Source organism: Astyanax mexicanus, chromosome 15, assembly GCF_023375975.1.
Source record: "Astyanax mexicanus isolate ESR-SI-001 chromosome 15, AstMex3_surface, whole genome shotgun sequence".
NCBI classification, from domain to species: Eukaryota; Metazoa; Chordata; class Actinopteri; order Characiformes; family Acestrorhamphidae; genus Astyanax; species Astyanax mexicanus.
In genome coordinates, this window is record NC_064422.1 from 8,855,185 (window position 1) to 8,881,308 (window position 26,124).

A 26,124-nucleotide genomic window follows, 5' to 3' on the forward strand; every position below is an offset into this window, starting at 1 on the left:
GAATATATGAAGTGCTTGAGATCTTTAGAATTCAGGCTTCACTGTTCGACCCAGGCACTTTATCCTTTAACACGCAAAAAAAAAAAAAAAAAAAAAAAAAAAAAAAAAAAAAAAAAACATAGTGAAACAAAGAAGACCTCACTCTTGCATACGGTTTTAGCGCCGACTTGTTTCTTTTGGTTGTGATAGTGTTGTAGTATTGAAGGTATCAATGGATGGGGTGGACAGTCAGAGAGCATGCGTACTGACAGACTGCAGTGGACTGGAGCGGAGTTATTTACAGTAGATTATAGTTACTGAAGTGACAAACAAACAGCTGGAAATAGGCCTACATTGTGTTTGTGCTACAATTATAATTAACATTATTAACAAAGAGAGAGAGTCGGGAATAGTACAGTCCTTTAAAGCCCATGGGAACACATTTTATATATGTATACATTTTTATACATTGATTTTTTGTATAATATTAAACTTATTATTGTGTGCTTTGTGCAAAAGTATTATTAAAAACTCCTCAAAAAAAATCCCCAGAATGCACTCTTGACACCTTTCTGAGAACTGTGTGGGCGTGGTTATAATATTCTAATGAAAGTGCGTGACTGACAGCTGTCGATTAACGATGAACGAATGCTTGTTTACCATTGCTATGGAAACAACGCACACAGCCTTGAGATAGCTTGGTAGTTTGATCACTAAGATGGTTGCTAAGCAACAGCTCACCAGCGCTCCAATTTCGGTTGCTCAGACTCGAAGAGAGGTTAGCAGAATTGTGATTGGTCAGGGTTCTGCTGACGTCAGCCTAACCCACTTTTAGACAAAACCATTCTACATCCAAGAGGAGAGTGATAGAGCTTATACTTATACTGTACATTTAAACCTAGGGACCAAAGGAATAAAAAATAACCTAATTAGAAAGAAAACTTAAGATTTAGGTTCCCAGGGGCTTTAAATATTAGCTTGCAGAATACAATACAAATCCATCTAAGTAAGGGTGGGCTAAGGGTGGGCAATATGACAATATTGTATCATTATTTTTAGACTGGGAGAAGAGTAACAATGTTTATATTTAAAAACACAAAAGATCCCACAATGCAGAAATGTGAATGTATGTATTTTGTGCTCAGCTCCTTTAATTTAAGTATTATTTTATTATTTAATCTGCACTCGATAATTGTGAAAACATTACATTTAAACCCAGTATAATATAAGGTCTAACAATCCCCTGATTATAGTCAGAAAAATCATGTTACATGTTACAGCTGGTGTAAATATTCCAGTTTAAACACATTTTGACATAAAAAAACACATTTACACCAGACTACTCAACTATAAAGTAATATTAATAAAGTAATAACAATTAAGTAAATAATTAATTAATTTAATATAAGCACACTGAACATACATTTTACTAAATTGAAAATGTATTTCCACCTGTCTAATTTGTTTAAAATTGTGATTTTTTCTTTTTAAACCCTGATATTATTGCCATATCACCCACCTTTATATGCAAGAACCTATATTAACACACACATTATGATTAACATGCTCTTTACAACTCAACAAATCAATTAAACTTGAATTTTATGAGCTGTGATTAGTGGGCAGTTTAAATGACGGTAATGTACGTTTTAAATTCTCTTTAATATTTAATTCTCTTTCAACAGAGCTTGATTGGCACCCATTTATATATTAAAGCAAAATAACATTTTAGTCATTGTCTTCCAGTTATGTTGAAATGTATACAAGCATCATTTTGGCAATTTTTTTTCTTCTTTTGTTTAAACCATTTTAAAAACTGATGACTTTTATTCATTAACTGCAAAAAAATAATGTGTAGTTTACTTAATTACGGATTTAATCAGTACAATTAAATTACACCCTATTTTCCTCAGTGCTGCTCTTTTTAACCCTTTCTAAATTCACTTAAAACACATTCCTGTGCTTTTCTTACAACACAACACAACACAACACAACACGGGTCTATATTCCAGTGCTGGGCTGTCCAAAATATTATTAAATATAAATAAGACCTTAAACTTAGGGTTGGGTGGTAGTTACATATTTCATATCCTCTCAAACCATATTCAACGATTATCACTGTATACAACGGGGATTAGCAGCTCACTGATTGGTCACTAATAATAATAAAAAATAAATAAATAAAAAAAAGGGTACGCTGCTTTTATGCTTTCTGATATTTGAAAAACCAACATTATCAAATTTTAAACCCTAATTTGTCTCTGGTTCCAATACTTACTGTTTTAGTTCCAGCTAAAGAAAGCTCAAGTTACACAAGTTACAAAAGAAAACAATGTTTTTTTGGATCCTGCTGTTGATCAAAAGTATGCATGTTAGTTATCTTCTTTAAAATGTGTTTTAGCAGCAGTTACGATCACTGTTTTCAGGTAAATGTCGCATTTTCTAAAGGTAGTTTTTTTTGCATTTTCCAAAAGTAAAGAAAATAAAACACAAGTGAGCAGAAATGGATCAGTAGTCAGAGCTGGATGTTATCATACCAATAGCAGAAAGTGAGTTTTGATTAATAGAGGGAGCTTGTGTTGGACAAAAAAAAAAGAAAAAAAAAAAAGATTTAGAGCAGAGTAATAAAAATGTAATTTTTTTGTGAAAGGCTTCATTAGTATAAACATGTTTTAAACAGGTGCCTGATGTGTGAATATTGTTTTCCTGTCTGTCAGCGTGCAGCATCTCCAATCAATGAGCCAGCCCCATAAATAAACATCATTTAATCATTATTTTAAATGCTAAATTTAAATTAATACACTGAACTTTATTTACTTTATTACTGTTACACAGCCCAACCCTACTTTAAGTTACCTGTTACTCCTCTTTAGACTTTAGCTTTAAAACTTGTACAGACTTAAATCACATACAGCAATATCTGTGAACATCTAAGTATAATATGCAGGACTGTATATCTTTCACAAGAACCAAGGTGAGGATAAAAAATCAGTAGCTTAGGGAGCCTACAAGCATCTCATTTAGATAATAATAACAGAAATGAGAAAATGCTGTATGACCTGATGTCTCACAAACGTAAGAGAGACAAAAGTAATCTGCTTATTAGACACAGAATTAGGCTGACTCACTTTATACACCATCATCTGCAGAACAGAGCAGCTCCCCGCAGCGTGGGGTCCTTCTGCTCGCGCTCCAAACCAAAACCATGATGAACGATGATGACTCACCACCGCAAACTCCGAAATAAAAACATCTTTAAAAATATATTTACCGTACAATCTTTACAAACGACCTCAATCGACCGCTGCCGCTCCACGTCTGCGCGGCCAAAGACGACACAGCGGCAGCTTCATTCAGTCTTGGCGCTAAAAGTTAAACTACCCGAAAATGAACGCTGGTTTGGTGTAAAAGCTCCGAAGGTGCCCTCAAACACTCTTTATCTATTCTGTCTTTTTTTTTTTGTCCACTGACCTAAAAGAAAACCGTCAGTTCAAAACGGAAGTGGGGCGACGGCGCTCCGCATGCTGGCTCTTTACTCTATGCCGGCGGAGATGGGTGGCAGCGGGGGGCGAGGGGGCAAGGGGGTCAGGGGGGGACAGGGTGATGGTCATCTGCAGCAGCCCATCGGTCCGGCAGCAGAGACTTCCAGACTGTTGTCCGCGTCCGAGGCCAGGGTGGGGTCGGTGGACAGGGACGACGCATCGTTGGCAGATGAGGAGGACGTTGAGGGGTGCTGGGGGTCGCCCGTCACTGCTGCACCTGTGCTATGGAAAACAAGAGCAGATCAGAGAATCAGAGCTGCTGTGGAAACAAAACACAGGCATGATTATCGAGATTTACAAATGATAATATAAAAAGAGACTAATAAAGAGATTTATAACAAAGACATTGCTTTATAACAAGTTAGGAGGGTGAGAAACTGAAGTCTTTATAGTTGGGCTAAAACTAATGACTAATGAATCAGTAGTTGACTAATCTGCAGATTAGTCACGATTATATTTGTGTCATGCCCTCCACTTATACTTCCTATTGATGAGAAAAGCTAAACATTTAGGCCACAAGACCAATATTGCTGTACATTCTGATAGTTTGATGTATTTATATTAAATTAACAATAAAAAGTATATTATAGGAAACATTCACACAAGCTGGAAGGTATTTTCAGAAGATTCTATGATTCTTTTTTCCAAAGATAATCATAATATACTGGAAAATTAATGCATTTACAAATTGCGTTTTAAGACCAATGATCTTTACTTTTCAGATATAATTAGACACTGGAAGTGAAATAAACACATTAAATAAAATCTAAAAAAAATCATGTTTTATTTCATTTTCAATAGACTCTTCTAACTCTCAGTAAGTAAATATAATGGGCATCATTAGATTCTACAGAAAGTGATTGTGATCTTGTCGATATATTGTAAGATAAGTTAATATTGTAATTGTTGTGACAGGTCTACAGAGTCAGACTGAACTATTACAGAAGTAAAGTCTGTGAACTAACCAAGCGAGGCTGGCTGTCCGCGGATCACGCCGTTCTTCGAGCGCTCCTCCCAGTCCAGCACCTCCTTGTATATGAGCTCTGAAAGGTAAAGAAGAGGATGAGACAGTGCCGCACATTTCTATATATATACAGCATTATAAGAGCGAGTTTTCAGTGAAGGTTATGCAGCACTAAGGCTGGGTGCAGCAGCATTAGCATGAGCCTCTAATTGCAGCACTAGCTCTTTTCCCATTCAGAGATGAGTATATTGGACTGTAGTCTGTCACTTTTGAAGCTATTCATTATAAAATACCTCACCTTTCCACTCCTCCACGGTATGTTCTCGCTCGTCCAGCTGCTTGTCTGTGATCAGCGGTGGTGGCTGAAACAGAGAACAGTCATTATCATCCTGTTGTATATGTACACACTGCAAAACACAGGTTCTAGATCAGTGATTAGTTCAACAGCTGACAGATAAAGAAGCAAAAACTGCATTAAACTGTTTAGTATACCCAAGCTTAGAAACAATGCAAGAACATGAACAGAAAAAAAACAGGAATTCTTGGGCATTTGTATTACTTATAAATACTCAGTATTTTTTAGTAGTGGTATTATTATTGCATTACAATGTGCCATTTTTATCATCCTTATTATTATAATTATTGTTATTATTATAACAATCATAAATAGAAACACAATAAATAAGAACTATGTCCAAACTTTTGATTATTAATATATAATATATATAATATATAATGATAGTAGTATAAGTAGCGATACTGGTATAATTATAACTATTATCACTATTTTTGAGATAGCAGTAAGATTATTATAAGATTGTTTAATTTATTTCTCTTCTGTCAACTAGTTTTAGGTCAATGATTACAGTGTCTTATTCCTACTGTTTCAATTGTCACTATTTTAATTATCACTAAAGGCAGATATAAATATAAATGAATTTTGATTAGATATGTCATGCACGGTTTTGGTGGAGGTGCTGCTATTTCATGACACACAAAGTGCACTAGATAGGGAAGAGGAAGTGATTTGAGACAAGGCCTCACCATGCTTGCAGCTTTTGGAAGCTTTTAGTTTGGAGTTTTAAAGATTAAGGAGTATTTCTGAAGCTCCTAAGTCAACTTATCTATTTTTACGCTCGTTTCCGGTGTTTTTATATTGCACATACCTGTTACTTGCCACAGGTGAGTTTAAATGAGCATCACATGCTTGAAACAAAGTCATTTACCCACAATTTTGGAAAGGCACATTTTTTTTTTTGCATGAAATTATGTAAAATCTGTCTTTTTTTTTATCTCTTTCTTGTGTTGTTCCAATATACACAAAGGCCATAAACATGTGCAAAACAAACCACGGGTAATTGCAATAACTTTCTGGGAGAAATACTTACACTTTCACACTGTATAATATATCACTGTGTAATATAAATTAATCCCATCAATAAGTAAAGCAGTTAATCAGCTCAAATTACACATTTTTTAAATATCTAGGTCCTAAATATTCTATTGAGCCCTACATCATCATCACATGCGTGCTTTAGGAGCAGTCAGAACCAGTTGGAGGTGGGCTGTGCTGTGAAACAGCTGCCCTGTCCTCTTTACAGCTCGCTGTGACTCTTCTGTTTATCGGACACGCCGAGGGCCAGACGCTGCACTGGAGCACTGATTAGAGGAGATGTGATGCATCCAGTCAGATTATGTTCTCCAGGTAAACAGTGAAGTGGCATGGCGGAACAGTCAGCGCCTCTGAAAATTATTACCACCGCTCAGCCTGCACTCGACCCGCAAAATAAACACCTACCGCTTCCACCTCGGTGGGGTCGTACCACACGTTAATGTAAGGATGCTGAAGAGCCTCGTCCACCGAGATCCGTTTGGACGCATCTATTACCAGCATTTTGGACAAGAGGTCTCGAGCCTGGCTAGCTGCAGAGAGAAACAAAAAACTAAATTAAAACAGAAATTTAAACAAACTGTTTCAGCAATGAGAAATTTCATCTTTCTCCAGATTTCATATAAATAATGTTAAACTTCTGTGATATATCTATATACAGGAGTTAGACAATGAAACTGAAACATCTGGTTTTAGAGCACAATAATTTATGGTGGTGACGGACAGTTCTGGTGGAAACAGGAGAGTTGATGTGCACATTGAATTCTGCCGTGATTTGATCAGCCGTGGTTTTATGTTTTTTTATATACAATCCGGGTTAACACCCGAACATCCCTTTCAGATAGCTTCCTCTTACAGCGTCCACAGTTAATCCTGTTGGATGTGGTTGGTTCTTCTTGGTGGTATGCTGACATTACCCTGGATACCGTGGCTCTTGATGCATCACAAAGATTTGCTGTCTTGGTCACAGAGGCTCCAGCAAGACGTGCACCAACAATTTGTCCTCTTTTGAACTCTGGTATGTCACCCATAATGTTGTGTGCATTGCAATATTTTGACTGTGGGTATTTTAATGGTAAGTGTTTTTGATAAGGCTGATGAGTTGTCTGTAGAAGTCCCAGATTTCAGTCCTGTATGTGCATATTAAGAGAAATAATGTGATTTTTGTGAGCTTTGGCCATATTATCAAGCACAATTATTTTTTTTGTCACAAGACAGAGATGCAGGTTTGATTGATCGTTTAAATCTAAAGGTTGTCGGAACAGTATATATTAATAGGTCATCCAACCATAAGTAAAAAGTCGTCTGAAAAATTATTAATCCAGTAAAATACAGATAACCAACATTTCTACTTAAAGTAATTAAGTATTTGTACTTTATTATTTGACATATCTGTGTATACTGTAAAAAAAATGGGCCATTGGTTTTGTAGCCAATGAAAAAGAGTGGGCAGTCCTGAAAACAGGAACGCCAACTGAAGCTAGCACTGAGAGGTTAATCAAATTCATTTTCTAATCAAATTAATTTGATTATCGAATTACTGATTTAATGCAATTTTTAATACATATAAAGCAAGATTGTACATCTTTACATAAAGAAAATGCAGAGGGTTAAACATTTTCTTCTATCAGAAACCTGCAAAGAACTCTTTTATGTGGCAATGATTTATGTTTGCATAATGTTTAATATAAAAACTGCAAGTAAGGTTAAAGAAAGAAAAAATAAATAAAGAAAACAATAGTTTGTGCATTACTTAAAATGGTGTAGTTATTTTAGAACTAAAATCTAAATCTAAAATCAGTTATATATTTGAAAATTATCAAGATAATTTTTTTCGTCCAGCCCTACCTGGAGCTCGATGATATTGGATGTTTTGGATAGAGGTGGATTCAAAACTGTAGATGTGATGTCGAGTTTCATTGAGCTAATATTTGCTGTTGAACTTTATAGTGTAAAATAAATGTAGAGACTTCAGCAACCACTTTTTACTATCCAAAAATAAATCATTTAAAAATAGAGTATAGAACAGCATTGAATTAATAGTGTTTGTATGGATTAATCAGACTGTTAAGTGACTGTTCCAGCCTATAGGATCTATAAGGGGAACTTGTGCTGTTTGTACTCACCCTTCAGCTTGTTGTGGTCGGAGTCAGCAGGGAAGAGCACGTCGGGGAACAGCTTTTCAAAGCTGTAGCCTGCATAGCGGGGCCTGTTCTCCACGTACGTCCTCACCGAATGGTTGAGCTTCAGCATGAACTCCTGCGATGGCGTGCCCAGCTGCTCAATCACCTTATTCCACTGGTCAATATCTGCAGGTTGCACAGCTCAGGAAAACAAAAATCACTGGCAAAGACTAGCGATGCAGAGCACGTAGAGCTGCGCGCAAAACCTTAGCCAAAGAGAGGTCGATGCTTAATCACGCTGCGTCATTTAAAACCTCATCCAGAGTCCGATACCATCAGAGAGACCCTGGAGAATAGAGATACTGAGGCCTCATCAGCACAGTTACTCTGCGTCCTGTCTGCACGACTGCAGCACTTTAGATCACGGAAAAGGAGTTCTCAAAAATATTAACATTACTTCTGGCCTGAACTAAACGTAGCTTTCTAAATCTACTATCTAATGATAATCTGAAGATGGATCTGTAGATCGACGACCAGGCTTGCTTTAACATTACATTATAATGCATCAGCACTGGACTATTTAAATATGAAATCAAAATCTTCGCTACTATTGAGTTCATTTGATTATTTTTTTAAATAAATCCTACCACTTAGCCCTACCACTGTTTTATGCATGTGCACCCCTAGGGGTAGGATTTCTGATTCTTGTTAGTCTGGAGGGGTAGGTTAGTGGAAGTGTTAGGGCTACATGACCCTTCAAACTGAGATTTTTCAGAGGCACACTCCAAACAGTGGGCTATGAGATAACTGGCGAGATGGGGCACAAGGGCACGAGTATTTTCCTTGCTAAATTTATGATAACCATTAGCTATATTACCATAGTTTAATGGGTAGTTTCAATGTTTTATGGTAATTTTCTTCATAACAAGCAAACAAGCAAAATAATTGTTAGTAGCTTGTCTCGGTAACTACTGTAGATAGCTACCTATCCTGTTCCACCTTAAATAGTGAAACAGCGAGCAAAGGGTGCAGCCTTTAAGGTGGAAGAGAAAAATTTAATAAAATAAGCTAATAAAACGCTAATTTCAGCTCCCCATCACAGCTAATTAGTTAATCAGCAGAAGCTAGTTTGCTGAATTTCAGTGCTCCACTGCTATAGCTATACAGGTCTGGAAAAAAATAAGAGATCACTTAAAAATGATGAGTTTTTGATTTTATCAAATTGAAATCCTCTGGAATATAATCAAGAGGAAGATGGATGATCACAAGCCAAACTGATCATTAAACCAAACTGAACTGCTTGAATTTTTTTGCACCAGGAGTAAAGGCATAAAGTTATCCAAAAGCAGTGTGTAAGACTGGTGGAGGAGAACATGATGCCAAGATGCATGTTTAAAACTGTAATTAAAAACCTTAGGGTTATTGCACCAAATATTGATTTCTGAACTCTTAAAACTTTATGAATATGAATTTGTTTTCTCTGCATTTTTTTTTTGTTATTTTAGCCATTTCACATTTTCTGCAAATTACTATTTTAATTTGGAATTTGGTAGAAATGTTGTCCGTAGCTTAAAGAATAAAACAACAATGTTCATTTAAATTAAACATGTACCTACAAATAGCAAAATCAGAGAAACTGATTCAGAAACTGAAGTGGTTTCTTAATGTTTTCCAGAGCTGTATGTGTACGTCTAGCAAATTTGCTTACTGTATGAATTATTACTGGTGTTTCAGTTATACTGGGAAAATAGAAACAGATGTGTTTACACCACTATAACATGGCTCAAAAGCGATTGGATTGAATGTATTTTAAAGCAACCTTGGGTGTATTTTAATTTGTATGCAGATAAAATCCTGATACTGAGACTAGGGCTGGGACACTATATCAGTACTGCCACATTGCTTAAATTAGATATATGGGCTCTAATATAGATATTTTTATTAAAATATAGGTGCTCTACACTCCAAAAGACCCACCCCCTAATTTGATTGACTAAAATTACTGCTTCAATACTACATGTGGTGGCACATGTTCTTTGATTTTTCCAGTGCTTTCAACACCATTCAGCCTCTCCTACTGAAAGACAAGCTGGTGGGGATGCAGGTGGATTCATATTTGGTCTCCTGGATCACAGACTACCTCACTGACAGACCTCAGTATGTCAGATTGAAGGACTGTACATCAGAGACTGTGGTCTGCAGCACAGGAGCACCACAGGGGACTGTGCTCTCCCCGTTCCTGTTCACACTCTACACCTCAGACTTCCAGTACAACTCTGAGACGTGCCACATGCAGAAGTTTTCAGACGACACTGCCATTGTGGCCTGTATACGGGGAGGAAAGGAGGAGGAGTACAGACACCTGGTGAAAGACTTTGTGGCGTGGTGCAATAGAAACAACCTGCTGTTGAACACCTCCAAGACCAAGGAGATGGTGGTGGACTTCCGCAGGGCCAGGCCACCCATACAGCCAGTATCCATTGTGGGAGTTGATGTGGAGATGGTGAAGACCTACAGGTATCTCGGACTGCATCTGGATGATAAGCTGGACTGGTCAGCCAACACAGACATCCTGTACAAGAAGGGGCAGAGCCGGCTCTACTTCCTGAGGAGGCTGGGGTCTTTTAACATCTGTCGGAAGCTCCTGCTGATGTTTTATCAGACTGTGGTGTCCAGCTGTCTTTTCTATGCTGTGGTGTGCTGGGGAGGAAGCATGAAGAAGAGGGACGAGATGCGTCTGGACAAGCTGGTAAGGCGGGCGGGGTCCGTGGTTGGTGTGGAGCTAGACTCTGTGGTAACGGTGGCAGAGAGGAGGACACTGCAAAAACTACTCTCCATCATGGATGATGATGGTCACCCACTGCATTTCATCATCATGGATCAGAGGAGCAGTTTCAGTGGCAGGCTCTTGTCACAGAGCTGCTCTACGGACAGACTGAGAAGATCGTTCGTTCCGAGAGCCATCAGACTCTTCAACTCCTCCCAGTGGAGCCGGAAGAGAGAGGACAGATGAGGAACGAGTCTCAATATGTGCTTTCTTAATCAGCCTTTTTTTATCTGTACTGGAAAGCACCCTACACATCTACACCCTGGGACTCTTTTGCCTTTTTACTGTATATACTGTTCATTTGCATCCCTGGACACTTGGCACTTTACTGTACACTCTGTACCTTTTCACTCCTGGACACTTTACTGTACATCTTGTACATTTGCACCCCTGGACACTTTGTCACTTTACTGTACATCCTGTACTTTTGCACTCCTGGACACTACACTACGCACCTTACTTAAATACAATACTTGCACAGGTTTATGTTTAATATTGTCATATCTGCTGATACCTTCTATACTTAAATTATTATTTTACTGCACTACCTCATATCTATGACTGATTACTTTCACACTTTGTATAGTTTTTTTGTATTTATATATTTATGTATATATTTTTAAGTCTCAGTTTATAATTTTATAGTTTAGAGTCTTTTTTTTAATTTTATAATACTTATTGTTTGTTTCTACTGTGTACTGTTTGTTTCGACTGTGTTGTGTAACTGCTACTGGCTGCTAAATTTCCTTCGGGATCAATAAATTATCTATCTATCTATCTATCTATAAATCACATGAATAGGGTAAACCTGCAGTGAGGAATATGGGATGTTGGTTGTGTTTACTCATTTAAGGGTATTTTATCCTTTTCAGTGACACAGATGCACTGTGAAGTACGGTAGAGAATTGTCTGCCGATATATCACAGAATCCCAGCGTCAAGATATTATTCCCACCCATACTTCAGACGTATAAAAAAGTTTTTGCTAAATGGGACACTGTGTGGCCCTCATCATAGCTAAAGTTGAATTCAATCTGCAGTCTCACTATTGATGATCAAGACAGGGGAGGACAAAAAAAACAAACAAACAAAAAAAACATGTACAATAATAACACACACCCACACAGAAATACTAACACACACACACACTCAATGGAAGAAGGATGAACATCCAGGTAAGGATACGATCTGTGCCTGGAAACAGCACACTGCCTCTGACCATTTCGGCCATGATGCAGCCAATAGACCAGACATCAACTGAAAAAATGAAATGAAAACCAAATTAAAAACCACATACAAACCTCAAACACAGACAGACAGACACACACACACACACACTCAAAAACACATTTAATGCAAACAAACAACAACTCATGGTGAACAAGGCGCTGGTGAAGTGGTGAGGTGGTGGTGAAAGGAAAAGAGAAAAGGCAGCATGCAGCTCTGTGAATCACTAGTGAATTCTGTTGTGAACCAAATCATTCTTAACAAACAGAGCACTCCAGCATCAGAGAATGTACAGCTAAAAGCTGACAAAAGAGTCTCTATCTGACTTGTGCAACACCTAAAAGTAATTTAGGTAACTTAGGTATATCACCATACTTTTTTTTTTTTTAATGGTTCAGCGTAATAGGAATATAATTTTTTTTATATAATAAAACACTGTTTAACTCAATACATATGTAATAAAACTGTAAGAAACTGTTCACTTCACATATATGTTCGTAGCTGAGTTCCAAAGCCTGGGCTGCTGTTGAATCAAAATAGGTCCTTAGTAAAAATGTCTTAAGGCTAATTTATACTCCTGCGTTGATTTAGCACGTTGTCTACAGCATAGACGGCACGAGCAAAAAGCTTCTCAGTAGAATATCGGGCACACAAATGAAACATTCTTTGCTTTGACATTGTGGAGACACTGCAGCCTGAACTCTTAACTGAATTCTTTGTTACAATAATGTTTTTATTATAATTGTTTTAATCATCAGCTTGGCTGTAGTTTAATATTCAGCTCTGCACAGAGCTGAGGTAAAATATTAACATTAAACATTAAGAGTAAATATATAACATGGTATATAAGGCATTTACAGATTCCATGAGAATATGCATTTTGTCTTACTCTTGTGTTCTCCAAAAGTAAAACAACATAAAATGAAGCCATGGTATCATGAGAGTAATGAGCTGCTGAAAAGCTGTTATTTGATTTGATCTCAGCTTCCCATAACACTGCATAATCCTCACCACCATATCAGAAAATACCAACACACAATTCGGGAAGCCAACGCAAAACAGCTTGAAGCATCGCAAGGATACAATCCCTTCCTGGGAAAAGGATTTTGTGGCGAACCATTTCTGCCATTATGCAGCCCACAGCCCATATATCCACTAAACGCATGTAGCAGAAGAGGAAGAAGAGAACATTCTTGATAAGCAAAGCATCAGGTTACCCACTGCGCTCATAATTCCACAACTCCTAAAGTTGTGCTGCTTAAAGGAACATTCCAGCACTTTAGACCTGCTGTATCTGAATCACAGTCTCCATAATATGATCTTACTATTTGATTATTATTTTAGCTGAGTAAGAACTGACAACTGTTGACTCAAAGCACAGTTCTTAACTGATCTCAGCCCAGGACCCACATTTTATCATGGTCAGTAATTCGCAACCCATTTTTATAGAATAAAAGCCAATCAAATGTATTTTTTAAAAATAGCCTTTAAAAAAACTTTAACATACATACTTTTGCAAAGTGAATTAAGAGCATTTTTAAGAAACTGAGAAGGAACATGACAACTACATGTATAAAAATTACTACAAAAAAATTAAATATCAAAACTGCACAAAATAAATAGACCACAAAATCAGATATTTCACTTATCTGCATATATCTGCAGTCAGAGTACACTTTTGTTCTGCCAAAAATAAAGGACATAAATTAAATGTATTTATATTTATATTTTTTACGAGCTCTGCGCAACAGACCATTCCAGAGTTTGTAATGTATTAGCACAAGTTGATCCCGGTCAAGCTCCAAAAGAATGAACTGTGTTCATTTACAAATAGGCTAAACATCATTTTGTAAGAATGTTCATTCATGCAATTAAGCATTTGCCCAATGTCTTATACTACAGATTTAAATGAAGTGATTCTGTGAGTTTTCTTTAACTCCACTCTCCCCATTTAAAAATGCATTAGCATCATCCCCCACAAACCCTGTGCTAAATCTGCTCCCCTCTCAGGTCAAATTTGTGTTAGAAGATAACTGCGTTCCTCTGCATGTGCTTGTGAGCTGTTCTGGCCGGAGAACATTAAGCGCTGGAGGCAGGCGGACCCACTAAGCGGGGGAGGCCATGCATAATTAATTAAATCAACACTGACGCGCAGCTCAGGCAAACCACCAAGTCTCTGAAGGGACCGCTAAAAAATGCACGCGCCCTCCCATAATGCATCAGCCAGGCACAGCCAGCACCTGTCTATCCCGCTGCTGTTTGCTTGGGGGGAGGGTGAGCGTGGGTGTGCTCGTGCTGGTGTGCGTGTGTGTGTGTGTGTGGAGGGGGCATGCTGCAAGGCAGTGATGTGGCTGTGGTGTGGCACCAGGTAGCCATACTCACCATTGGCCTGGTAACCCATGCCCAGAATGACCTCAGGGGCACGGTAGTAGCGAGTCACCACGTAGGGGGTCATAAGGAGTCCTGTAGCAGCTGTTCGGGCCAAACCAAAGTCCAGGATCTTCAGCGTGCAGTCAGACTTCACCACAATGTTGCTGGGCTTCAGGTCCTGTTGGAGGAGAGGAGGGAAAAACACATTCAGAATTTACACTCACCTTCAATAAACAATCTTTTTGAGCTTTCAATCACAATGTAGTGTGATTTTTAATTTATCTGATGAAACAAATGATAAAAGTATCACTCCTAAAACCCCTTATCGGCCCAAATATTCAATATTTGTGCATAAATCAAATCATTTAAATACTTTAGATGTAAAAACGTAGCTTTGCCAAACTGTCCACACAGACACCCATTAAAACAGATATAAGTGGAATATTAAAGAAATGCCTACATTTCTTTATTAATTGTTGTACTAGTGCACAATGCTTGCACCCTATTGATTGCTACTTGCAGCTATTTTTAATGAGCTGGGCGATATGGATAAAAAATAATCTCAATATTTCTTTACTGAACGGAGATATACAATATATATCTCAATATTTTTAAACAAAAACACACTTCTAAGACACACCACTACATGTTCCAGATTTTATACAGCCACTTTTATCATTCAGTGCCATATCCTGTATATAGCCTAGTATTTTCAGCAGATTTTTTTATGTCGTCAGCAACTGAAAGGAAATTCAAATTTCACTAATTAATTATAAACAAAAGTTTACTTTTCTTTCTTACTTCAAGTAAACTAAAAACCTACAAAAAAATGGCCATAAAAATGTTGTGTGTTTTGGGGAAGTTGTAAAGTAAAGAAGAGAGAAGAAAAAGGCAAAATGGAAGAGCTAACTAGAATGCAGTATATATACATATATATATATATATATATATATATATATATATATATATACACATACATATATATACACTTGTTCTTGAGAAAAGTCCTAACAAATGTCAGATTTGTGATGTGATTCACGACATACACAACAAAATCCCAAAAATATTATGTCAGAATATTAGGAAGAATTTTTCTCTTTAAACAATTCATGAGCAAGGCCCATTGACTTCTCTTAAGTAAAAATGAATTTAAGTGTGCCCCTAATGTAATCTCTGATATAAACTATAATGTCAGAACTGGACATATAATAATCTACCAGGAAAAAAATACATTTGAGGGCACTAAAACAGTAACCAATTAAATACACTTCAGACTACTTCAGAAACTCACCCTGTGAATGATACCAGCAGCATGTAAATGTTTGATGCCACACAGCATTTGGTAGAGTAAATAGGACAGTCTTTCATGGTCCAGTTCCATCTGGATCACCTGACACAGGTTTGCGTCCATCAGCTCCATCACCAAGTAACTGCAGACCACAGGACATCAACAGATAAATACAAAACATATTAAGATAAGGAAGTACAGAATTGTATTTCTTTATTTAGTATAATACAAAATTGATGCTTGGATGTCAATGTAAACAATATTAGTGACCAACTACTTGTAAATGACTTTGCCAATTATTTTTTCTTAATCAGTTTTTGTATGTATTCTTAAGCTCCAATCACTGGTGTCACACATACATTTTAAACTTTTTGATTTAGCCTAGTTCTGGCCCATTCAGCACTGTGAACAGAGACTCTTCACTGAAAAAGATCTCTGTCTGAAAAAATAACCCTTAATCTGCCTTTTAATCTTTACTGTTTCATTGTTTTTATTACATAAAATATCATACTTAGCACTGTTTTTTTTATTTTTTTTTTTAACCATAAGGCGCACCAGATTATGAGGTGCATTATAAATAAATTTTCTCGTCTACTTTTTTACATAAGGTGCACCAAATTATAATTATTGCATTAAGAGACACTAGAAAGGATGCCTACATCGAAGTGTAAAAACTGTAATTCTTAAAAAACATTTTCTTTAAAGTCCAACCAGCGCTGGAAGTTAATTTACACAGATTTATCTCCTGAAAAACGTTTTTTTGGGTAAAGCGCAAGAAACGTTCAGTAAAGTTTCTCCAGCACTAAGGCTGGGTGCAGCAGCCTTAATTTTAATCTTGTTTTAACATGGCACACATGCAGACCACTGTCCAATATACTCGCCTCTGAATGGTGAAAGAGCTAGCGCTGCGGTTAGCAGCTAATGCTAATGCTGCTGCACCCAGCCTTAGTGCTGAAACTTCCCTCATAACTCTGTACTTCAGCAGAGTGGCTTTACTGCTCTTTAAAACTTGACCGGTAGAATTCATACATAAGGTACACCAGATTATAAGGTGCACTGACATTTTTTTGGAAAATTAAAGGATTTTAAGTGCGCCTTGTAGTCCGAAAAAATGGTACGTATTTATTTGTATACATTTCTGAAATGATAAATTGCTAATTAATCACATCTGAATCTGAATCAAAGTTGTATTAATGATTCATCTTGCCTAAAACCAAATGTATCATGGAGAAGACAAAATGCATAAATATTCTTAGCTTATTTCTAAGTTATGCGTTTTACTGCTGTAACGCCCTGTTTTCCCCGAGGCTATCCTGTCATTCTGCAGAGTGGCATTAATCCTTCAACAGCAGATCAGCATCAGCACTGCAGATCTCTTCCCTCCACACGGCATTAAAGCACAAACCCTTCAATTATTTTGTTAACTTCAATCCCACCCAAGATGAACACTTCCACACTTCCACCAAAAGCAGAATCTGCGTCTGCATCTCTTCCTGAGTGAGAACAGTCAAACCACCCTGAGGGAACAACTGCAAACAGCTCAAACTCACACGTCCTGGAACTCCTCCAGCGTCTTCTGTGGCGTGAACACGTTTAATAAGCCGATTATCTGCAAAATAAAGCAAATATAACATTTAGTAGAGCATTTAATAACAGGGTTGTCCTGATACAATCACAGTGATTTGTGATCGTTGCGTTTCATAGGTAATTACACAATAAAAAATAATAAAAATATGATCATAACGTTCAGTGCTCTGCAATGTTCACTGTTTTTGCAATACTCTGTTTTTAATTACCATTTCATACAGCGTTTAGTTCTGTTTCTGTTACCTGGTGATTCATTCCCCTTTTACATCAATATTCTGCATTCCAGATTGTTTTACAAACTAACTGACGAATACACAGTTTATTCTGTTATTCTGTTAGTTTATTCTGTGAGTGTAAAATTGCACACTAACAGTGTTGATTTAGCAATGACTAATTAACTGTGACTGTGTGTAGTATCTATATGAAGAAGAATCAGAATTGTAAAAGTACAAGCTTTAAAGCATAAACATATTTTATAGGAATAATCTTAAATAATGGCCCAGATAATTAAATTTAACTGTTATTGATTGTAGTGTGAACTAGGGCTGAGCATTTTGACTAACATTTACTCATATCTTAATGTGTGTAATAGAAATTGTTCTAGAAGCAGATGGATCTGGTGCAACTTCACTGCACAACAAGGTGCCTGGCAATAAAATAATAATGTATATAGAAAAAATAAAATGTAATAGAAATTGTGACATATTATATGATTTAGCTAACTGTGCATCATAGCAGGGCTAAGTTGTCTGATACGACCAAAAATTTATATCCCAATATAGGCCATTTTACATAAAATATAGTATATTGCCAAAAATATACTTTTGCCTGCACTGTGTTTGGAACTTTTGTTACCCATTAAGATCTATATGATCTACTATTCTTAATCTAATCTGAAGCTATATGAAGTTTGGAGGTGTGTAGGGAAGTAGTGACTCAGCAGAAAGTTAGTGAACTCCCGCCAGTATCCGCTGACCCCGCTCTGTTATTTTACACTGACAGAGCACAGAGTCACTGTAATTTCCATTAAAACTTGACTTTAATAAATTAAGGTCAGTCTATTCGAACACTTTCAAGACTTTTAAAAGCATCCTCAAGTGCAATCACAAAGACCATCAAAAACATTATGATGAAACTGACTCTCATCAGGACAAGGAAAGAAAGTGCAAAAGTTTCCACTGTTCTACAGGATAAGTTCATTAGAGTTACCAGCCTCAGAAACTGCAAATTAACAGCTCCCCAGATACTTTAACACTTTTAAGTTACTACATGATTCCTTATGTGTTCCTTCATAGTCTGGATCACTTCATTTACACTATTCATTTACAATGTGGGAAAAATAATAATAAAAATATCAAATGAGAATCTGCACCCAAACATTTGACTCATACTGTACATTATCTTACTGATCGGTGAAGAACATATCAGCAGGTAAAATCCGCTGCTTACATTCTTGTGGTTGACACATTTCATGAGCACCAGCTCTCTGTAGGCTCTCTTGGCATGCGTCTGGTTCTGGAAAGGCCGGCTGAGTTTCTTAATGGCGACATTTCTCTCCAAGATGTGGTCGTACGCTGAACTGAAACACAGAGCAGTGCTGTGAGACTCCTATTCATCTTCATATTAACAATATTTAGTAATATTTAATAAGTAGGGTCAGAGAATCACAAAAACACAATATGTCAGTAAATCCAAATATGCTTAGCCTTTTAAGTTTTACACATTAGACGTTCATAAATGCTTATAGTCACATTAAAAATCTTCACAAACACAATATTCTCAAGTGCCAGAATCATCTCCCGTACTTTCAAAAGGCCCTCAGTGTAATAGACTTTGTGTGTCAGAACTTACCAGACGATGCCTTGTGCTCCAGAGCCGATAGGTCTTAAATTCTGATAGCGCTTTAAAACGGTGAATGTTGAATCTCCTACATCTATACTGTAATACTCCTTCTCACGCTTATTCCTGTTCATGGTGATATTCGGATTGATCTCGTCTTCAGCATTCAAATGGAGCTAGATCTGGAAAGGAACAGGAGACAAAAAACACTTTCAGTGTTCAGCCGAATAAGAGAAAAGACTGAATAATTAAAGCTGAACAGTGACTTATTAAATCTATTTTAAGTCTTTTCATAGTGTTTCCTTTAACACAGGGGGACAGACTTTCTCTTCAAAATTTTAACTGCAAATGATCAGAAAAATTTGAAAAAATACCAAATGACTCACTGCACATTAGGCTAAACATTACTTTACATTTTATATTTACACACAATACTTGTTTGAAACTGGAAACTAGATTGGGGATCAAAGGGCATCTCACAATACAATATAACCATGATACGTTGCCCATGGTAGCAATTAGGGGTGGGCAATATTATATGGTACACAATATATCGTGACACAGAAATATAATGATATTAAAAATCCATATCGTGATAATAGGGCTGTTCTGTCTTAAAAGTAGTCTATTGCTAACTGTGAAGCTTTAGGTGTATTTATTGTATAATTGTTTTAGTTTGCAGTTTATATGCATGCACTAAATATTCTGCAATATTTTTTGCTGCATTATATTATTTTATGCTAAATTATTTATTTTGCCACATTATGATTATACTGTTATACTATTATACTATATTCCTGAAATGAATGAATTATTTTAGTTTTCCTATATCGCCAAGTATATCGTTATCGCAAAAATACCCTGAAATATCGTGATATTCTTTTAGAGCCATATTGCCCACCCCTAGTAGCAATGATATCAAGATACAGTGATTCTGCAAAACTCAATATATCACAAGGCAGTTATTTACTATAATTCACATCAGCGTTACTGATAAGAAAATAAAATACTCCTAAATAAGCAAATAACAGAAATTATGGATTTATAGCCGTCAGTTTCAAAGATGTTAATCACCAATATTTTTCACCGCCTATGTTTCAACAAAAATATGGATATTCGATGCCATGTATCGATAATGATCACAAATGAAAACTATGTAATATAGAATAGTGGATACTTAAATATAAATGAAAGAATGAATTTAAGAAATGTAAAATGAAATTATATTTATATTAAAGGTGTCAATTAAAATAGTAGTATATTAGGGATGTAAAGGTACAGAAGATTTCACAAGGGAGTACGAGAGGCTGCACACGTGAGAGCATGAGGGCGGGCGGGCGAAAGCAACTAGCGACTTTAAAGCAACTGGCGACTAGTGCTGTGCGATATGACGATAAATATCGTGGGGACGATAGAAGGTAAGTAGCACGATAGACACTTTTCTATCTTTTCTACAGTAATTTTATCAATTATTCATGCAAATATATAAAGTAGGCTACGATGAAAAGTATTGGAGTGGTCACTTTGCTGCTCTTTGAGCAGTCACAATGTCCGCGGCGTCGGCTACAGTGTGCTGCGCAATTTGCGTAGCGCGTGCGTGCTTGCGTAGCTTAGAGGGAGGGATCGTCGATCCTCTTTTTGACTTTGAGGCTTGAGACTATGACATAATTTCGATTAAATATCAAAATCGTGACATCCCTAACCTCTGATAACATTATGTTGTATTTGTATTTTGTTTTCCTTATTTCTGCAGGACACCTCACTGTGCCTGTTACACCCAGGCACCCATACACACGCATACACACGCATACACACACATACACACGCATACACATGCATACACACATCCCCCCTTTCCGTGCACAGAGATATTCCCCTTGCAATAAAACGCCTGCAGGTTGCACACGCGCTCTATGGTCTAAGAAAAGCTTTTTACGGTCTCCGGACCCCGAGCACAGGGGGATTCTGTATGTGTGGAAGTCATTTAATAACAGCTGACGTTATGAGGAATGGTTTCAGTCGAACATACAAAAACAGAACACCATCACACAGCGTATCTACAGCTGAGATATTCACAGATTGATCTTTGATTACCAGTATGATAACACATTTACAGTAAATAATTCAGCAGCCCTTTTGTAGAAGCACTGTACTACGATTTCTTTCCAAACTGAAATAAAAACAGAGTAATCCCACAGCCCGGTACAGTGATATATATATATTCTTATAGTGATATAAGTTCTTACCAACACACAGCCCTACTTCTAAAAATGCTTCTCACTCCTGCGGGCTGAGAGTATACAGTAGTCTATTAACAGCAGATTGAGGAGATCACAAGTCATAACTGAACCAATAACCAATAACCAATACTCAATACATTAGGGGCGTTTTCACATCTGTAGTTGGTTTTTATGGTCTGGATCAGTTGATGAGTTTGTTTATTTGGAGCGTTTCTCTCTCTGTTTGGTTTGGTTTCACACAGGCGTAAACAAACATAAACGCAGCAAAATGTACACAAATAAACCACACGAGCACATCATCTCCTCTGATTGGTCAGAGCTGTCTGGCGCAGGAGCACGAAAATAAATATAGTGAGAAGATTCGGTGTTCCACACAGTGTTTATAATGGGACGTGCAGCGCTGATGTACATGTAGTAAATGGAGTTGCGCCACTGCAAGTAGCGAACGCAGCACCGCGAACCGCTACAGAGTTTGTTTGGGAGCAGAGTGAGAACACCTCCACTAGCTAGTCTCGGTCCGGTTTTTGTGATCAGCACCGAGTGTGATTAGTTTGTGATGTGTTTTCACACCTGCTCAAACAAACCGCACACAAGGGTACAAACAAACCAGAGTCCATTTTAACCAGATTGAATAGTGCTGGTTTTAAAACGCCCTTAAAGTATATCTGGATTTAGGACATTCTCATATTAAATAATGCAAATAATGATTACTTTGCTAGTTGACTAATCTGATGATTATTGTTCAGATTAGTTGATTAGTCACTGATTATTTCTGCTTTGCCCTTCATCTCTGCTTCCTGTGTACAACTTCTGTTCCTAGCTTTCCCCATGTACGCCTAAAAACGTTACAATCAGCTGGACATGGGATTTAAATGCTCAGAAGAAATTTAAAAGTGAAATGTTGTAATATTTATTGAAGAAAAAAAAAAAAAAAAAAAAAAAAACTGTTGTGTCGGTCACTATTGGTGACCAAGCTGAGTGTGAACTGAGTGAGTGAGCACTGTCCCCAGCACTTTGTGTAGTGCGGTGCAGTTACAAATTAATGATTAGTAAACACTAAAATTTGCAGTCAACATGTTTTTTACTGACATTTTTGATTATGTTGTCTAATCATTACAGCCTAATCATATACAAACAAAGCCTTCAATTTGATACTGGTATCAATAAAATAGATCTAAAAAAAAACAAGGAGCACTGCAATGGTTCTAAATATCATAAAATGGCCTAATTGACTGAAATACCTGCTTAATTTATATTGATAATGTAGAAAATTCGTCCATGTTTACCAGCTGGGAATACAGTTTCACGACCATAAACAGGTGCACAATATCAGCAATATAACAACAAATGCAACAACTGGATGTTAATATTAAGTAGCTAATAATCACTGACACAGACAAACCTGCAACTGTCAAATCGACCAGCCAGCCAACATATACTGGTCAAATCCAACTCCTAAATCCCAGTTCCGGTAAACGAGGCTATAGCAAAAAAAATCGTGATAATGAGTTTTAACTGCTGCACTAAGTATAAACGAAAATTATGAATTGAAAACAAAACCAGCTAGAATTAAATTGTGTTTTGGCGCATAAAGGTAACAGCATATATGATATCATGGTATTTTAAAATGAGGACGGTATACAAATGTGGATGGCATTCCTAAATCATAATGTGTCTGATGTGCCTAATTTCTTTTCTGTATGAATCAAAAAATAGTATATGGCCAAATTAGCTCTTTCATTCAACTGCATTCAAGATGGCCTAATGATGGGGGTGCTGTGGGAGCTCACTGACTGCTGATGTTGCACTTTGAAAATAGGTAGTTTAGTTTGTGTGCCTGAAAGATGTCCTAAGACTTGAATCACTTGAATGTGTGCGTTTAGGTTTAAAGCTTTATTTATCCTTATGGTGGTGTGGAAACAGAATTGCATTTTTGTGTTGAATAACTGATGCTGAAACCTGTCCTGAACTAAACTCAAAATCAGGAAAGAATTTACAAATTAACTAACAACAAAGACCTAATTTCTTTGATCGCCAGACCCTGGCAAAACTTCATAAACAGACAAAACGTACACTCTCATTCATTCTATGTGAGGAGCATGCATTAAGTCCAAGACTGAGTACAGGTTAACATTAGCTGCTGTCCCATGCGCACTCCTTTTCAAAATTGTACTCTTTGGAGAATATACTGGACTATCTCATGATAGCATGAGTCCAGTCAATTAGGTTTTAAGTATCATACAATGTCGCAGTATATCGTAATATATCGCATTATCATGTATTGCAATACTTACTGTATGACCAAGTTCTTGCCAATACACAGCCACTACTCCAAAACCAAAATAGACCACAATTCGATAAAATACTAATATACTGCAGAGCTCTAGTGAGTATTACTCTACTCTAGCATTCTTCAGTTAATCGAAATGATCAGTTATACAATACTTGATAATTTAGCTACACAAACTGGCTGTATAGAGTTTAAAAGTAGCTAATTATTGCTGTTTAAGTTCAATTAGTGATTAGGCCCGACACAGTACCTTCATTATCAACTCAACCTTTCATACAATGTACAGACTTGACCTCAATCATTTTTGCTTTATTCTGCCTATTTTGATTACTGGTAGGGAAGCACATTGATATGCACAGTCATCAGGATTACATCTGTAAAGGCCAATAACTGCTTTTTTCTTTAGACTATTCGGGATCAGGCAATATTTCAAACTAATATTTGTTGATGCATTTTTTGTATGCTGGAAAAGGACCAAGCAATCCGGGCCAGACTATAATTTGTCAATACTGGCCAGGCTACATTAAAATATAAAATAAAAAAATAAAAAAACAGGGTTTAAAGCTGTGACCAGTCTATGTAAGGACCAGGTAGCTAAATAAATATGAATTAAACATTTCTCAGTAAAAACCTTTTATACTATTGCTTGTAGACAGTTGGTTAAAACATTTGTTTCTAAAGTTATATGGGGGTATCGGGGTAAAAAGATGCTGATCTTTCAGACATTAAATAATGCAAACAAGTTCATATTCATAAAGTTTTAAGAGTTCAGAAATCAATATTTGGTGCAATAACCCTGGGTTTTAATCACAGTTTTCATGCATCTTGGCATGTTCTCCTCCACCAGTCTTACACACTGCTTTTGGAAAACTTTATGCCAAACCTGGTGCAAAAATTCAAGCAGTTCAGTTATTTATTATATTCCAGAGGTTTTCAATCTGGTAAAATCATAGAAACTCATCATTTTTAAGCAGTCTCTTTTTTTTTTCTTCAGGGCTGTATATAAGTTACCCTACATGTGTAATATCGGATACCGTCATCGGGCCAGAATTCCGGCCCAGAAATCAGTGCATTTCTAATAATTAGTGTTTTAGCAACTGTTCTGTTCTGTTATTTTTTCTGCTCTCTGTCATAATGTTGAATGTCTAAATATTCATGACTGGCAAAGGTTTAAAGCTTTTTAAATATATTTTATATATATTATTTATGCTATTATATTATCATCATTAGTATATTAGTTAGGAGTGGGAAATATTATATCGTATACAATATATCGTGACACAGAAGTATCATGATATTTAAAATCCATATCATGATTATAGGGCTGTTCTGTCTTAAAAGTAGTCTATTATTTACTGTGAAGCTTTAGGTGTATTTATTGTATAATTGTTTTAGTTTGCAGTTTATATGCATGCACTAAATATTCTGCAATATTATTCGCTGCATTATATTTTATGCTATATTATTTATTTTGCCACATTATGATTATACTGTTATACTATTATACTATATTCCTGAAATTAATGAATTATTTTTCTGTTTTCCTATATCGCCAAGTATATTGTTATCGCAAAAATACCCTCAAATATCGTGATATTACTTTAGATCCATATCGCCCACCCCTAATATCAGTATTATAAAATACAATATTTAAAAAACTTAAAATATTGTTATAAGGTTGTCATTTATAAGGAATTTTATGGTTCATAAAAATCGAGTTATCGTGACAGGCCTGTTACTGATATTGACCAATATATCAGCCAACCGATATCTATTGCTATACCTGTCAGAACATGTAACGTTAACTATTCCACAGGGCTACAGCAAAAACTAGCAATACTAACCTACTGTAGCTAGCTAGCTAAGTTAACTAGTAACGTTAAGCCCTCGTTAACTAACTATCTATGTATTTAGCTACACATATATAACGTTGCATATTAGGACACACTCCCACCTAATCTGTAGAACATTTAGAGGTAACGTTAATACGACATTTTTAGGCTTTAACGTTCACTAGACGTACAATTCGCTCGCTTCATATTCGTTCCTTAGTCCAACTCTCCGTTCCACCTTAAAAGGTGCAGTGACTGCAATCTGGCCCATGAGACGCCAGACCGCAACCACTGCAACATTTAAGGTGGAACGAAGAGTTCAGCTACAACCTAACACCCTCCCCCACGGACAACAAAAACAAAGCCCAAAAACAGCTAAACCCACCATTTACTCACCACCTAACAGAACTTCGAGAAGCTTCCGCGCACACAGAAAAGCCGTATATTCCGCTCTGCGAAGAAAAACGAGAGAAAACGGTAAAACCGCCGTTATTTTCTGCTATCCGAGCCTCAGCCCGCCGCCTCTCCTTCCCCTGCCAGGCCAGGATCTCACACTCGTGCTCTACGTCACCGCGTTTCTGTGCTCATACTACGTAGACAGTTTCTGTGCTCTTTGTGTAACAGAGA

The 26,124-nt window shown here is 36.8% G+C and overlaps 1 protein-coding gene across 4 annotated transcripts; it reads right to left on the minus strand.

The window, feature by feature from the left end:
* Positions 1-75: 75 nt before the first annotated feature.
* Positions 76-26,049, minus strand: mapk8b (mitogen-activated protein kinase 8b). 4 transcript variants are annotated; one of them, XM_015601372.3, is made up of 12 exons: positions 25,894-26,049; positions 19,148-19,317; positions 18,746-18,875; positions 17,260-17,318; positions 15,713-15,851; positions 14,434-14,599; positions 13,135-13,206; positions 8,002-8,184; positions 6,284-6,408; positions 4,784-4,847; positions 4,487-4,564; positions 76-3,738 (listed from the first exon to the last, which is right to left on the minus strand). In XM_015601372.3, the coding sequence occupies exons 2-12, from the start codon at positions 19,267-19,269 to the stop codon at positions 3,587-3,589; spliced, it is 1,290 nt and encodes a 429-aa protein (XP_015456858.2). In that variant the 5' UTR covers positions 19,270-19,317; positions 25,894-26,049; the 3' UTR covers positions 76-3,586. The 4 variants fall into 4 exon arrangements, with proteins under 4 accessions (XP_015456858.2, XP_007233629.2, XP_007233630.2 ...); XM_007233567.4 differs by lacking the exon at positions 13,135-13,206 and adding an exon at positions 12,010-12,081 and having other exon boundaries at positions 25,894-26,048; XM_007233568.4 differs by lacking the exon at positions 13,135-13,206 and adding an exon at positions 12,010-12,081 and having other exon boundaries at positions 25,883-26,045.
* Between the last annotated feature and the right edge of the window lie 75 nt (positions 26,050-26,124).